Source organism: Oryx dammah, unplaced genomic scaffold (genome assembly GCF_014754425.2).
Source record: "Oryx dammah isolate SB20612 unplaced genomic scaffold, SCBI_Odam_1.1 HiC_scaffold_28, whole genome shotgun sequence".
Classification (NCBI taxonomy): domain Eukaryota; kingdom Metazoa; phylum Chordata; class Mammalia; order Artiodactyla; family Bovidae; genus Oryx; species Oryx dammah.
Window position 1 is genome coordinate 47,669,693 of NW_024070212.1, and position 15,411 is coordinate 47,685,103.

The following is a 15,411-nucleotide window of genomic DNA, read 5'->3' on the forward strand; positions in this document are numbered from 1 at the left end:
GGGGCGGCCGGGGCCGGGGGCGGGGCGGCCGGGGCCGGCGTCTACGAGCCTTGGGGGATGGGGTCGGCGGCGGCGGCCGTGACGGCCGTGAGTGTCGGGCGGGCGTCCGCGCCCCGGACGCGGGATGGAGCGCCGCGGTGAGTGTCGGATGGCGGCGCTCGCTCCAGCTGCGGCGGCTGAGGCAGGACACTGGGGTCACCGGCGAGTTGACGTGTACGGTCCGGGCGGCCCAGGCGGCGGCGGCGGGAAGTGGAGGCAACTGCGGGTGCGCTGATGACCGGCGGCGGCGGGCCGGGTCGGTGTCCCCAGGACTCCTGGTCCTCCGGGAGGGGTCGGACGGGACGAGGGGCGCGGCAGCGAAGGGGGAGTCGGGAGGCCACGAGCGGTGGCCCTGAGCGGATGATGAAAATAATAAAAGCAAACATCTAGTGCGTCCCACGCTCGGCATACTGTTTCCTAAGTGCGCTACACATTTTAACCTCCTGAGAGTTCCACGATTATTTAACTAATTTTTCAGATGGGAAAAACCTGTCAGAATACACAGACTAGTAATTGGCAGAGTGTGACTTCAACTCAGGCAGGTTTGCTCTAGAATCTGTGCTCTGTCGCTACAGAGTTGATCTGACCCCTTTCTACCCCACCAGCCTTGACAGCAGTCCTCTCTTCAGCTGGGTCTCATTCCCGATGTATTTTAGGATTTCCGTGATTGCATTGTTTTCGTCTCTGTCTTTTGGGCTGAGTGAGGGGTTTTTCTTTCCGAGGCCGCGTAAGCCTCAATGGTCTTTCCCAGTTCTGCTGTGGACGTTTTAAGGGCTGGACTCTTTTTTTTTTTTTTTCCCTGTTTGACGGCTGAATTTTCAAGCCTGAGACGTTTCATACTGCAGCTGTAGTAATTCACGAACCTCGTGTCTCCATGTTTATCTTTCTTGACTCACTTCCTCAAGAGGGAATTGGGCTTATAACTTTTCGGAGAGCAGGATTGTTGGTTGCTAAAGGCGGGAGCTGAATGCACCTTCCACTTTTCTCCAGGCGTCTCCGAGACGGTATCTCTTGTCCATCGCTGTCAATGCCGGACACACTTTCTGGTTTATCCATTTTCCCACTCTGTTTAAACGCTGGAATGGGGAACGTGGTCTTTGGCTTTGGGTAGTTTTGGCTGATCAAGGGAGAGCCCTGCCCGTCAGGAATGCTAGACATTCTGGAGGCGTGGGAGGTTGGGCAGCTTCATCTTTAAACGTGCTGAGTTCTGACTGCACAGGAATGAAGTGTATGAGTATTGCATGCCTTCTTTTAGAAATTATTTGCATATTACTGAAAAAGTTTCCAACATTCCTCTCTTCTGTTTTAGTGAGGAGTGCATTTAAAAAACATAATCAAAGACCTCCAGGGTGAATTTTCCTGATTTTTTTTTTTTAAATCTCTAAGATTCTTACCAATCAGAAATTGTGTTGAAATAGCAGATTTTTAAAATATATAGCAGTTTTTCCTGAGGTAGAAATAGTAAGATTGGGAATTAAATACAGATATTTGAGGTTGTTTCACTTTTCAATTAGGCAGCCCGGTGCCTAAAATGAAAATACTTCTGTAAGGAGACATTTGGGGTGGAGGAACCTGGGGCAAGAACATTTGATAAACGGAGTCTACTGAAAAGACTGCGTTGGAAAAGACACGTTCCAGGGTACCAGAAGTTAGTGTTCACATTTCTGATGTACATATTAGTTAGAATTTGGAACATACAGAGAAAGTAGTTTTGCACAGTAGTTTTCTCTTTGCTACACAGTTCTTTGTGAAGTGGATAATATGTGTTTTTGGAAGAGATGCAAGAGAATTAGAAGAGTTTCACAAATATTTTGCTCAACAATCTGTTTGCACAGTTCAAACTTCACTTGGAAGTCATTTAATAGGCTTCCATAAAGTCAGTGACATTTCTGGAATTGTTTCCAGTCCTATATTTCATGGTCACAATTTACAGATATATTGTAATGAAGTCACATGTTGCTCATTACTTACCTATAGTCTACAATCTCCTGCAGTAAAGCACTGCTAATGATAATGGCTAATGGTTATTGCATCTTCATGATGAACCAAGCGTTGTGCTAAGTGTGCTTTCTGTATTATTATCTCATGTAATGAAATTTACAGTTACAGTATCTGGTAACTACATTTTATGTTCCCACCAACTAGAAGTTCATTTTGGGACATGAGAAAGTAATGTGGATCATCTTTGAAAGTGTATATCCTCCAAACTTTCTCATTATCATAGTTAATTTTGTGAAAGTTTGGATTAACTTTATGTTAACATTTTTTCAACTGTATTGTTTCCTTTTTTAAGTTTAAAATATGAAAAGTAGTAAAGTGTATATAGTAAAAGTAAAGTGTAGTACATTATTCACCATGATGCTGACTTTTCACATCCCCATCATTTTTGTTTGTTTACAGATAGTCTTGACTAAAAATGTTCAAGCATTTTTGAAATACTCTATAACTTTGAGTTACTAATTTGGTAGTTGAAGTAAATTAGTTTTACTGAGGTGGGTGTTTTGTTTTATTTGAAGCTGGTGACATACGCTTTAAAATTTATAACCATCTTTTTACCAGTGACAATGACCAGTTTTCTAATTTACTAAACTAAAAGCCATAAAAATTAATCAGAGTGGCTTTATTAAGTAAGCTGCAAAAGTGATAAATTAGGCTAATAGTCTTTAAATTAATGGTTTGTAAAAGAGCTGCCCAAACAAGACACTTTAGTGTTGTTTTGTTTTTGTTGGAGGGAGGTGTAATAGGCCCCCCTAAACTGTCCTAAGTTCATTTTAGAAGTTATTTACACATTTAAGAATTAATGTTAGATAGGTTTGAAACTAGAGTGAATGTAGAAATTGCATTTCCAGAAATGATTTGAGGATAACAATATTGAATAAAGGACTTTTAAATGTTATTAAAGAAGTGTCAGGACACCTTATTTAATAATCAGAAGTAGAGGAACAGTAATAGAAATCCACCTTTGATTTCAGTCTTATATACTCTTGCCTTTACTCAACTTTATATGCCTTCTTTTTTGAAAGATACTATTTTAGAGACAAATTTTTAAAAACAATTTCTATTTTCCATTCAAGACACTGCAACAATCCAGAATTAACCATTTTATTTCTATAAAAATTAATTGAAATTTTGTAAAATTATAAAGTTTATAAATTCATTGTAAATTGCTTATTCATTATTATTCATTATTCATCCTGCAAAATCATTACTTATTCAGACAGTTTTGAGTTTTTCATCCCTCATTCTGCTATAAGCAGAGAACACGTGGTTAGCAAACATTGGTCATGATTTCCTTGAGATTATAGTCTGGATAGGGAAACATGAATCATCTATGGGAACTTGGATAAGTGCAGTGATGGAAAGGATAAGATGCTCTAAAGCATCCAACAGGAAATTCTGTTCTAGTTTGGTGGCGGTGGTGGTTATGAGGCAGGGGAGGTCCAGGAAGGTTTCTTTGAACTGAGATCAGAATGAGTAAACAAAGAGGAAGGAATAGTCCAGGCAGATAGAACTGTATATAGACAAGACCCTGTTGAGTCCAACAATTGGTGTTTTTCAGGTTGTAGGGACAGAATCCATTGTAAGTCAGAGCAATTTGATGGGTTACAACTGGCATTTTAAAAAACGAAATGGAACAGGAAAGAAAACATCTGAGTACATCACCTGGCTCCTTGGCCAGTATCTGTTTTATGTTTATGCATTCCTGCATGCATACACCACACACAAACATAACATACTTAATGTGTATACTAGCTCCGGATGTAAAATTATTCCCCACTACAAGTCACGGTAAACAAGTATTATTGGAAAAATGAGAAAGAGAGGTGTGTGGGTGGCCAGAGTGCTGAGAGTGTTGAGTAGGAATTTGACTTCAGATGACATTGCAGAGATAAGTAGGAGGCAGATCTCATGTTGAACCTTGTAATGCACGATAGCTTCTCATTGTCCTTTGGAAGAGTTTTGAACAGAGAAATAACATGATGAGATCCATGTTTTGAAAGTGAATACCTTTGTAATGAGACACTACCTATGGAATGAACAAGAATGAATGTGGAAAAATCATTTAGGAAATTAGTAGCAGTAGCTCAGACAAGAAATCATGGTTATTTACCTAGTGTGGTAGTAGAGAGAGAATTAGATACAGTGAAAAACTGTAGATGGCCAGGGGTAGGGGTTGGAGGGGGCGGTAATCTATGGAGTTGGGCAATGTATAGTAAAGAGTAAATGACACAATTTTATATCTTGTAACCCAGAAATGAATATTACATAAAACTTTCTACTATAAATTTCGCAGAAGTCCTTAGTCATTCTACCATTTTGAAAGTATCCAAATATCCAAGACAAAACGTTTGGTAAATATTTCAATGATAATGCTTGAGCCAGTTTAATTCCTCGAGTCATTTCCTCTTTGATTTCAAGAGATATAAACAAATTTAGGACTTTTAATTCCAGGAAGATAAAATGTAAGGCTGAAGCAGAAACAGTAAGGTTTTCCTTGAGTTCCAACTGTGTACCAGGTTTAGGTGTTTTAAATGAAGGCTTTTAATTTTATGTTCCCTTTTAATCTTCACACAGGCTATAACCAAATTGTACAGGTTACTAAGTATTCAGCTAGGATTCAAATCTCAGTCTTTGTCATAACAAAGATTTTGTTTTTATTATATCACCCTGAAATTACCAAAAATATTGCTCCAGTGATCATATATTTATTTGTTCAGTCCAAGTGTGTCATCGTTGACTCAAAGGACATGAGTTTGAATAAGCTCCGGGAGATGGTAAAGGACAGGGAAGCCTTGTATGCTGCAGTCCATGGGGTAGCAAAGAGGTGGACACGACTGAGCAACTGAATAACAACAGTGTGTCAGATTTGTGGACATGCTTAGAACTTAATTTCAACAGAGAAGTATTCTTGATGAAAAATGATAATCCAGAGTATGTGTGTATTGTTGTTCAGTTCATGGGGTCACAAAGAGTCAGACATGATTGAGCGACTAACACTTCACCAAAGTGAAGGAAGTAAGTAAAGTGAAGTTGCTCAGTTGTGTCTGACTCTTTGCGACCCCATGGACCGTAGCCTACCAGGCTTCTGCATCCATGGGATTTTCCAGGCAAGAATAGTGGAGTAGGCTGCCATTTCCTTCTCCAGGAGATCTTCCCAACCCAGGGATTGAACCTGGGTCTCCTACACTGCAGACAGACACTTTACCATCTGAGCCACTAGGGAAGCCCAGAAGAGATGATTAACAGTTTGTCAGGTCAAACATAGTAATGATGGAAGGGAGGTTTTGAAAACAGGCCTTTCTATTTTCAAAGCTCATATTTCACCTTTATTTTTGAAGGTGATGTCATAGTGGGAGAATATGTTCTTCCACTAAGTGACATTTCAGAACAACTTTTATAGCTTAAAAAATTCTGTGCCCTAGGAATTAAGAGGAAGTTTATTAAGAGCATAGATTTTGGTCACAAGACAGATGTGGTTTTAAGTACCAATTCATCATTTATCAGCTGAGAGCTTAGACAAATCATTTAACCTTCAAATCACTTTCCTAACTTGGGAATTGAGAATCTGCATATCATAGACTTGTCAAGATTATTGGCACTTAATAAATGGAAGTTGCTATATTAGTAATACAGAGTTTGTTGTTGGTTTTTTAAATAGAATATTGAGATGGGCTTTAAGCTGTTCATGAAAACCTGGTGTTATAATGTACCTTGGTTAATGAAATATTTGCGTTTCTCTCTTTTTGTCTCCCCTACATAAGGAATTCCATTTTTTTGACTGTTATGTGAAAGGATGATTGCTTACAAACAGAAAAAGACAAAGAAAAAACGTGTTTTGTCAACAGGCCAGCTCTCAACTGATGTTACAACTTCTGAGATGGGGCTCAAGTCCATAAATTCCAACGCCATTTTGGATCCTGATTACATCAAGGAGTTGGTGAATGATATCAGGAAGTTCTCCCATATGTTACTATATTTGAAAGAAGCTATTCTTTCAGGTTTGTCAACTCTTTTTCCCTTAGCCTTCTTATTGGATGGTTTGTAACATCTTAAATGCCAGCCTCACTTTCATATAAGTATGTACACAGTAGTAAAGCAGAGTATTCTGCTTTAGCTATTTTATATATGTTTTGCCAAATGTTTGATGTTTACAGTGTAAACTATGTTATAATCAGATACAGTGCAATCCATAGTAGAAAGCTTGGGAAGTGAGGGAACAAGACCCATTTGATATGGGAGATTTTTAGATATTTGGAATCTTAACCTTCTTGTTAATGGTAGCAATGCACTGATTGGTCTTTAATAAGCACAGTAATAGTTTTAATTTACATTGTTAATACATCTGCCTAGATTCAGTTTTCTATATTGTTCCTGAAACAGTCTGAAATCACTAATTTGAGTGAATTTTTTCCTCAGAAGTCAAACTTAATTCTGTTTTGCTGTTCTCTTCCTCAAAAGAGAGTCACAGAATTTATTTTCTGTCTAGTTAGAAATGGATACTGGAGCCTGAGACTTGATTGTCCTGAAATAAAGAGCTATATACATCCGTACTCCCTGACTTGATCTTAGTACATGTCTTTCAACTTTCTGTGCCTCTTTTATATCTAATTTTGATGGCAGTGGTGATTAATAATCATACAACTGATATTCTTTTGTAATAAGTAGCAGTTCAGTCCATATTCATAAAGGTATGTCTGGATGTAGAAAATGAAGTTTCCTGGTTATTTATATGAGACCTTTCAGGGTTTTATAGACATAAGATTTCAGTAAATATTTTCTGTGAATATAAGTTAGATACTCATTTTCTGATATGCATTCTGAAAAATAGAAACTAAAAAACTGTGCCTTTTGTTTGTCATAAATACTGCTTTTAAGAGTTTATTTCTAACCTACCTGTAACTTTCCATTTGAAATGCCCAAAATACCTGGACTTGAATTGTAGCCTCAAAATGTTAGTATTAGATTTACCCTTAAATGACAATCACGTAAGTCATTCTTTTGAGACTATATATATGTTTTTAGAAAAGAATTTACCTACATTTCTGTTCATTTTAATACTTGATTTTGAAGTCTAACTTTGGATAATTAAATGGTAATAAAGTTACTTTGTTATTGTGGAAAGATATTCTAAATAACATTAAGCATTATACCAGTAACAGATTCATTATTAAAATTATATATCTGCCATTTATTTAAAAAAGCATAGCTATGTAATAAAGGTTTGTTCTTAACTGGGTTCTAATTTTTTAAATTTACATATAGTAAAATTTTTTCTTTTTGATGTAACTGGGTTAACTTTTAACTCAAAATTTATATTAATTGGCAAATTATTTACTTTAAGGTAAAATCTGATTTTATTTAATGTATCGAGTAAAATAGGTTTCACTAATATAAATAAGATTTTTAGTTAGAATATCTATTTGTTTTTGTTTTCCATAGGAAATTCTACATCATTTGGAATCTTTATCTCACAAATTTATCCCCTGTTTCACAGATTTAAAATGGTGGTAATTTAAAACAAGTTGGACCCACTCCTTATATCCATAATTTTTTTAAATGAGTTTTAATTTGTAAGCAGACAGTTCATAGGTTAGGAAAGAAGAGGATTTAAAGTTGATCCTAAGTAAGAAGAAAAGAGGAAATTGGTAATAAGATAGGAAAGGGAAACTACCTTTTGAGGTAAAAAGATGTATATGGAAATATATTTTTTACAGAAATGTAATGTTAAAAATCTGTATGGATGTTGTTCTTTAAATAAAAAAACCAGTACTTCAAAATTTAGAACTTGAGTGTATTGCTAATAGTAAAAAAAGTTTTCCATTTATGGTTGGTAAATTAATGCAAAAGACCATCTTTTGGGTAACTAGCTCTCATTAGTAAGCAGTGGCCAGAGAATTTCCATTAGTTTATCTTTGGATTGATTTTAATGCTTGATTCTTTAGTCAGAGTTAAAAGGATTTATGTGTGCCATCTCAAAATAAATCTTGGATTTAGCAAGAATTTATTTTCTATGTCTTTGCGTCGTTGTTATCAAAATCTGGAAATATATTCTTTAGTTTATTGAATTGATAGAACCTTCCTGTTTGTTGTTTTCCTTAAGGGAGTATGTATAAACAGTATAAATCAACCTCATTATAAATGACAAATGCCACGTAATAAAATGTTTAATTTTGATCATGATTTTCAGCTTGTTAGAGTGTCATGCTATTTATTTAATAGAATTATTGCAAAAAATCACATGAGATATAATCTTCAGGAAAGCAGGTAAAAACTTTGAATTCTGTAGCTATCTAAGGTAGTTTAATAAACATATGTTAGTGGACATAGGTCACGCTTTTGTCTCTCAGCACTGAGAAATGTCCCTGGACTTCTCCTGTTCTATATAGTTGTAAACTGGCCAGACAACAAAAGAGCTGTCTCATATTTTTCTTTTGGAGTGAAGAGACCATTGTCGGTATTTGATTGGTGGCTTTGCCACTATTTTGTCTTTTGCCTCCTCAAGAGGAGGGATGCCAAATTTTTGATACTGTTTATTACCTTTCAATTCATGTTGGTTGGCTATGAAAAAGCTAAAAAGTTGTCTTTTAAGAATGTAGCTGTGGGTATGCAAATCACCTTTGGTGTTATCTGCATACCATTTTCTTTGTGTACTTTACCTGTCATGAAGCAGTGGTGCACAAAATCATGTAACTGCTGCTTCAGGTGTTCAGTCATTGTTAAGGCTAGGTGTACATTAATAGCTTTGTGATAGGTTTATATCCACATTTCCCTTTCCTTAAACTAGTTATAGAGATTATTATTATTGTATATGATGCTTTACATTTTACAGAGTACTTTCACATGCAAACAGTATTTAATCGCACAGTCCCCGCAAAGGCAGAGTTTAGCCCGTTTCATAGACGAGTTGTATGTATAATTTAGATTATGTGATTTCATCAACCTCTGATTGCTGATAAATAACTACTATTTCATTTGTAACCTAGAGGTCATGAATGCAGAATGGTGTGTCCTTTTCTCATGCTTTATTAGCTGCTTTACATGGCAGTATGATACTATAACGGAGAAGGCAGTTGCACCCCACTCCAGTACTCTTGCCTGGAGAATCCCATGGACGGAGGAACCTGGTGGGCTGCAGTCCATGGGGTCGCTAAGAGTTGGACATGACTGAGCGACTTCACTTTTCACTTTTCACTTTGATGCATTAGAGAAGGAAATGGCAACCCACTCCAGTGTTCTTGCCTGGAGAATCCCAGGGACGGGGGAGCCTGGTGGGCTGCCGCCTATGGGGTCGCACAGGGTTGGACACGACTGAAGCGACTTAGCAGCAGCAACATGATACTATAAAGACACTGCTCAGTTTTCATTTCATTCTATTTCATGTGGTGTTTGTGTTGACTTACCCAATATGGTAGCCTCTAGAGATATGGCTGTTTAAATTTAATTAGAATTTAAAATTCAGCTCCTCAGTTGCAGTAACTGCTTCAAGTGCTTATTACCCATCTCTGATCAGTTGCTACCATTTTGAATGGTGAAGATATAACAGTTACCATCATTACAGAGATTTCTATTGGGCGGTGATGGTATTGACATTTGGTTTTCATCAATCTCTGGAATATTGAGATGAATTTTTGAGCTATAAGTATTTTTTGTTTTTATAGCCTGGAAAGAAAACCTAGAAAAAGTTGTTATTGGAGCAAAATTTTACCTAGAAATAAGAATTCTTGGAATTCATTTGAATTCTCCTTCCTTAAATTGCCTTTGGGATGTGTAGCTTTCATGCAGTTCTTTGATTTGAACCAGCAGATCACTTTCTAAGCAGTTTATACAAGTTGGTGAGATTGGTAATAAGGGATGGCAGAAAGAGCTCAGGAAAGAGAATCACACAATCTAGGTTCTAGACCCAGTTCTGCTATTGACTAGTTTTGGAATATGGCTTAAGTCATTTAATACTTTGTTAAAAATGAGATGTTTACACCAGATGCTATTGATATTATAATTCTGATTTTAAAATTGATTTGAGTTGGAAATTCTACATTGTTCGGAATATTGACAGTTCAGAGCTGAAGAAGACAGCTAAATATTTGTATTCAAACTATATAACACATTTTAGAGGACATCTGTCTCCCACCAATTTATAGGGTTTTTTAATGTGAATTTTATGATAACTTTCTTAAATGTGATGTTAATGAAAATTTCCCAAGTGAGCATGTTACGCTCATATTGCAGTAGGTGTTGATGAACTGATTACAGAAAATTGCTGTTCAGTCGCCAGATTGTGTCTGCCTCTTCATAGCCGCGTGGACTGCAGTACACTAGGCTTCCCTGTCCCTCACCATTTCTTGGAGTTTGACCAAGTTCATGTAATGTCTGCCAAAGGACTCTCTGCCCCCTAACAGAGTTAAGATGTGTGTGCACCTTGTCTCTACTGTTTTTATTTACAAACGAAAGTAGAGAGCTTAATGTGGGAGATCATAGGGCTGTGAATGCAGTTGCTTTTGATATAGGGTAAGTGATAGTTTATTGATTCTCTGTCCACTACTTATTTCCAAGAGGAGGTTACCCTGTGAGGTTTTTTTTTTGTTGGGGGTCTGTGCAGGATCTTTGTTGCTACACAAGCTTTTATCTAGTTGATGCGAGTGGCAGCTACTCTCTAGTTGTGCACAGGCTTCTCATTGCTGTGGCTTCTCGTTGCAGAGCATGGGCTTTAGGGTGCTCAGGCTTCAGTAGTTGTGGCCAGTGGCCTCAGTAATTGTGGCTCCCAGGCTCTAGACCACAGGCTCATTGGTTGTGACACAGGGGCTTAGTTGTTCCATGTATGTGGGATCTTCCTGGATCAGGGATCGAACCCGTGTTTCCTGCATTGGCAGGCAAATTCTTTACCACTGAGCCATCAGGAAAGCCCCCTTAGTCTTATGTAAGTAGCAGATGTAAAATTTGAAGTTTTAGATCTCTTTCCAGTGCCTGGAGAATCCCAGGGACGGGGGAGCCTGGTGGGCTGTCGTCTATGGAGTCGCACAGAGTCGGACATGACTGAAGCGACTTAGCAGCAGCAGCAGCAGCCAGTGTCATTATGGTACAATTACAGGGCAAAATTTGCAACTTATGTTAAAATGCTGAAGGCACGCTGTTATACGTATATCCCCTGTGTTTAAACATAGCACTGCAGATTAATGTATGTGCAGTACCAATTCACGTTTATGTTGCCCCACTGAGAAACAGTGTGTTCTGAATTCCAAAGATAAATGCTCTTCTAGTTTATACAGTAACCTTAAACTCTCCCTTTGTGATATACCTTCTCCATTCCCAAGTGAACACCATGTGTGGAAGTTCGAAATTTGGAAATCTGAAAAAGTACAAGGCTTTTAATTGGGCTAGAGAGAATAGTGCACATTGCTTACTTTGTCTAGTACTCAGTGCTCAGAAGTGTCCATTGCCATTATAACATACATTTGAAAAAAAAAATTGGCAGTTAAATCTAATACTTCTTATAGATTTTTTGATTAGGTAACTTTTAAAAATGGATTTTAATAAAAGTATTGTGACAATGGTGCCATGTTTTTCTGTTTTGTTTTTTAAATAGGTTAGGAAGGAAGATAAAACTTCATCATCAGTTTCAGATAAAGTTCTCTAATTGTTAAAAATGATTTCTAGTTGAAGAGTGTATCACTTTTAATTTGTAAAAATGTAACTGATCTCATAAGTGACAGCTTTTGATGAATTCTGAATCCTAAATTTAACAGAACTGTAGTCAGAAATGGTATGTTAACATTCTAAAACAAACTTTACTGAAAGAAGAAATTAAGTAAAAATTTTAATGTCATTAAATACTATGTTCTGTTGTGAGAGGGAAGTTCTGTATAAACTTTCAAAATCTGAATTGAAATCTTATCTTGTGGATTACCCCATTTTTTACACAGGAGAATGTGTAAATTTATTTAGGCAAATTACAGTGAGTATTAATTTTACCATTGTTGGCTAGTATTTTACTTTCAACCTTTATAGCGTGCAAGAAATTTTGTGAAATACTGGAAACATAAGTTGCTAGTCCCCCTATTGTGTTTTTCAGAAGTAAACCTCTCTAGAAGTGATTTCTAATCGTTATCGTTTAGGAAAAGCTAATATGGATGTTAATAGGTTATGGCTTAGTGTCTAGAAGGTACAAAATAAATCTGAAGAATGGAGTATGAAATACAGGTAGCTCATTTATTACACACGTGCCAGCTTTAGGAGATTGCTTTCTTCTTCACTTACCTAGCACTGATTACATAATTTAACCTCATTTGTAATAGTAACTGGCATATTCAGATGGAAGTTGAAGCCTATTAAATCAGATTGCAGAGTATACCTGCCATTAAACTATAGCTTTTTTAACCATGTTGATTGTCATGGTGACTAAGAACATAGATTCTAGAGCCAGAGCCCTGAGGTGGAATTCTCATTCTGCCACTATTTGTCTGTAACCCTGGGCAAGCTACCAGTATTCACTTCCTCAGTTTCACATCTCCTAAAATAAGACAGTAGTACCTACGTTATTGGGTCATTGTGAAAATTAAATGAGGTCTTACTTCATATATGTAAGACTTATAGAGTAAGCCTTTTAAAATGTCAACTGTAACTATTTTTACAATCCCCAAGAGATTGGATAATGAAAGTTGCTGTTAAGGCTTCACTTTTATCCTGTAAATTCAGAAGTTATTACAGAAAACACAAAAGTGAGTTTCCTTGTGATAAGTTCTGAAAACTTTTCCCCTCCTCCTTGTTTTCATTGCTTTCCCAGAGAAGTTAGAAGACTGAGTTAAAAAATTGTCAGTTTTTATTTTTTTAAATCAAGGAAAACACCATGGCCTTTTCACTTATTTATTTACCTAAGTATTTCCATGAAGTGTTTGCAATATAAACACTGTGGTATTGTGTTAATGCATGAGAACCAAAAAGTGGAACTGGCTAATCTGTTCTCACTTGATAAGCTGAGTGAAGCAGAAAATAAATGGCACAAATGAAAGAAACAGTAAATTAAAATTCAGATGACCATATAGGGATGGTAGATAAGCAAATGTTGGGATACAGGAGTTTTACTCTTTTATATAGCTAGTATTAAAACTGATTGAACCTTATAATATTTGCATATTTAATACCTTTGTACTATAATTTAAATTTTATTACCTTTACAATATGGCCACTATAAAACTTAAAAATTATCTTGTAATTATATGACTAAATACTATAATTTACTTGGTAGGTATAGAAATATTTTTATAAAATATATTCTTAATTATGTTTTATTTCTAAGTGGTTTACTAATTTAGATTTTACATATAAAATTAAATTGAAATTTAACTTTAATATCTCTTTTTCATTAAAATATTGTGGAACCATACTGTAATTTGTTACTGAGTGTAATTCTGTGTGAGACAAATCTGTTTTCAAAGGTATTTAGTTTGAATGGCTTTCAGATTTAATAGTAATAGTTTGCATATATTAAGACTATGAAGCACTTTTGTTTCTGTCAATTTATTTGATATTCACAACAAACATATAAGGTAACTTTATGAATTAATGATGAATCTGAGGTTAGAGAAACTGAGTTTTGTATATGGTCATTTCAAGGAAGTGGCAGATTAAGCATTGGAATGGAAGTTTGATTTAAATCTATTGTTTTCTACCACACCAGTGAGCCACATACCTTTCTTCTGTATTGAAAAAAAAGTAAAAGTAGTTCAGTTGTGTCCAGCTCTTTGCCATGGACTACCCCTGGACTCTAGTCTGCCAGGCTCCTCTGTCGATGGGATTCTCCAGGCAAGAATACTGGAGTGGGCTGCCATGCCCTCCTCCAGGGGACCTTCCCAACCGTCTGAGCCACCAGGGCAGCCACTGGCGAAGAACAATGACTGTCTCTTTTGCTCAGCTCATTATTGCTGCTTTTGGTGGTTTGGAGATATTTAATGTTGGTGAAGGAGCTGCCTAAACGTAAAACTTTCTGAAAAAATAAAAGTTCAAGAAGCTTTTGCTTCATAAAAATAATTTGTGATAGCTTTATTCTCCTATAATGAAAAAGAACCTTGGAACATTTTTTAAAATTATAAAACATAATTAAGGGCTTGCTATTTTATAATGTCCCAGCTGAAATAATATCAGAATATTCTCATGTCCTAATAGTTATGTTAAACTCATCTACTCAAATACATAGGGGAGTTTATGACTCTTTGTACTCAAGGCTTTTTAAATTGTCATGTTCATTTCCATTGATTTATATACTTCACAGATGTGTCCAGTCACAGAAAATTGGAATTATTTATAGAGTAATTTGAGATATTTCTGAAATTTCTCACTAAATAACTCAGTTACTGTCTTTCAGTATTTTGCTTTAAAACAACTTCAATATCTGTTTATAAGGGCTTCCTTGTAGGAAAAAAGGAATTTCAAATTGGTAGAACATCTATGTTGACAATTATAGGAATGTTCTGCAGTGGTTTTTAAGAAAAATTATAGCAGTCATTCTCAGGCCCCTCTATGCTGTTAAAAATTAAGAATCCTGAAGAGTTTTTGTTTCTGTGGGCGGTATCTGTTACTATATACTGTAAACCAAGAACATCGAAAAGTATAAAATATGTTTTTAAAACATATGAAACACTAATAATTTTAAAATATATTAATAAACACATAATTTTGAAATATATTTATTTCCACATAGTTAATTTCCTTGATTCTGAGAAAGCCAGAGTTTATTACCTTGGTTTATTTAGTCATTTAAACCATTAGTATTTTGTGCATATGTGCTAAGTCGCCTCAGTTGTATCTCTTTGTGACCCTATGGACTGTAGCCCACCAGGCTCCTCTGTCCATGGACTCTTCTAGCAAGAATACTGGAGTGGACTGCCCTTTGCTTCTCTGGGGATCTTCCTGACTGAGGGACTGAATTTGGATCTCCTGCATTGGCAGCAGGTTCTTTACCATTAGCGTCACCAGGGAAACCTTCTTGTTTAACATCCAATATTCATTTTGAATATTGAGGATTCTTGCTGACCCACAAAGACCAAGCTCTTTTTCCTGAGACCTCAAAATAAGACAATATTTTTACCTACTGTTTCCTAAGTATGTTAATATCTGTAGAAATTAATCTGAAACAGCACAGTAGGGGACAGAAATGACTGGCTTTCCTTTCTCTCTTTTTTTCTGGGGTGGGGGGAGTGCCATGCTGGGTCCCACCATCCACCATCCAGTTACGCAGTTGTTCACTTTCAGGGTTCATATAGAGCAATATCAGCATTGTTCACCTGAAGTCTCATTGAAAACTTTATCAACTAGAGTCCAGTGCGTATGTGCATTTCCTTTGCCTTTAATGTTATACTCTCCACTCATTTCCAAAGCTAC

General features: G+C 36.4%; 1 protein-coding gene across 2 annotated transcripts in view; it reads left to right on the forward strand.

Moving 5' to 3' along the window:
• The window catches only part of ARHGAP29 (Rho GTPase activating protein 29), a 79,456-nt gene that overhangs the window by 13,003 nt on the left and 51,042 nt on the right, over nt 1-15,411 (forward strand). The window contains exons 1-2 of one of the 2 annotated variants that reach the window (XM_040232273.1): nt 63-137; nt 5,802-6,038. In XM_040232273.1, coding sequence (XP_040088207.1) covers nt 5,834-6,038 — 205 coding nt within the window. In that variant the 5' untranslated portion in view covers nt 63-137; nt 5,802-5,833. Of the gene's footprint in view, nt 1-62; nt 138-5,801; nt 6,039-15,411 lie in introns of those variants that run through there. The other variant, XM_040232272.1, reaches the window with a different exon arrangement.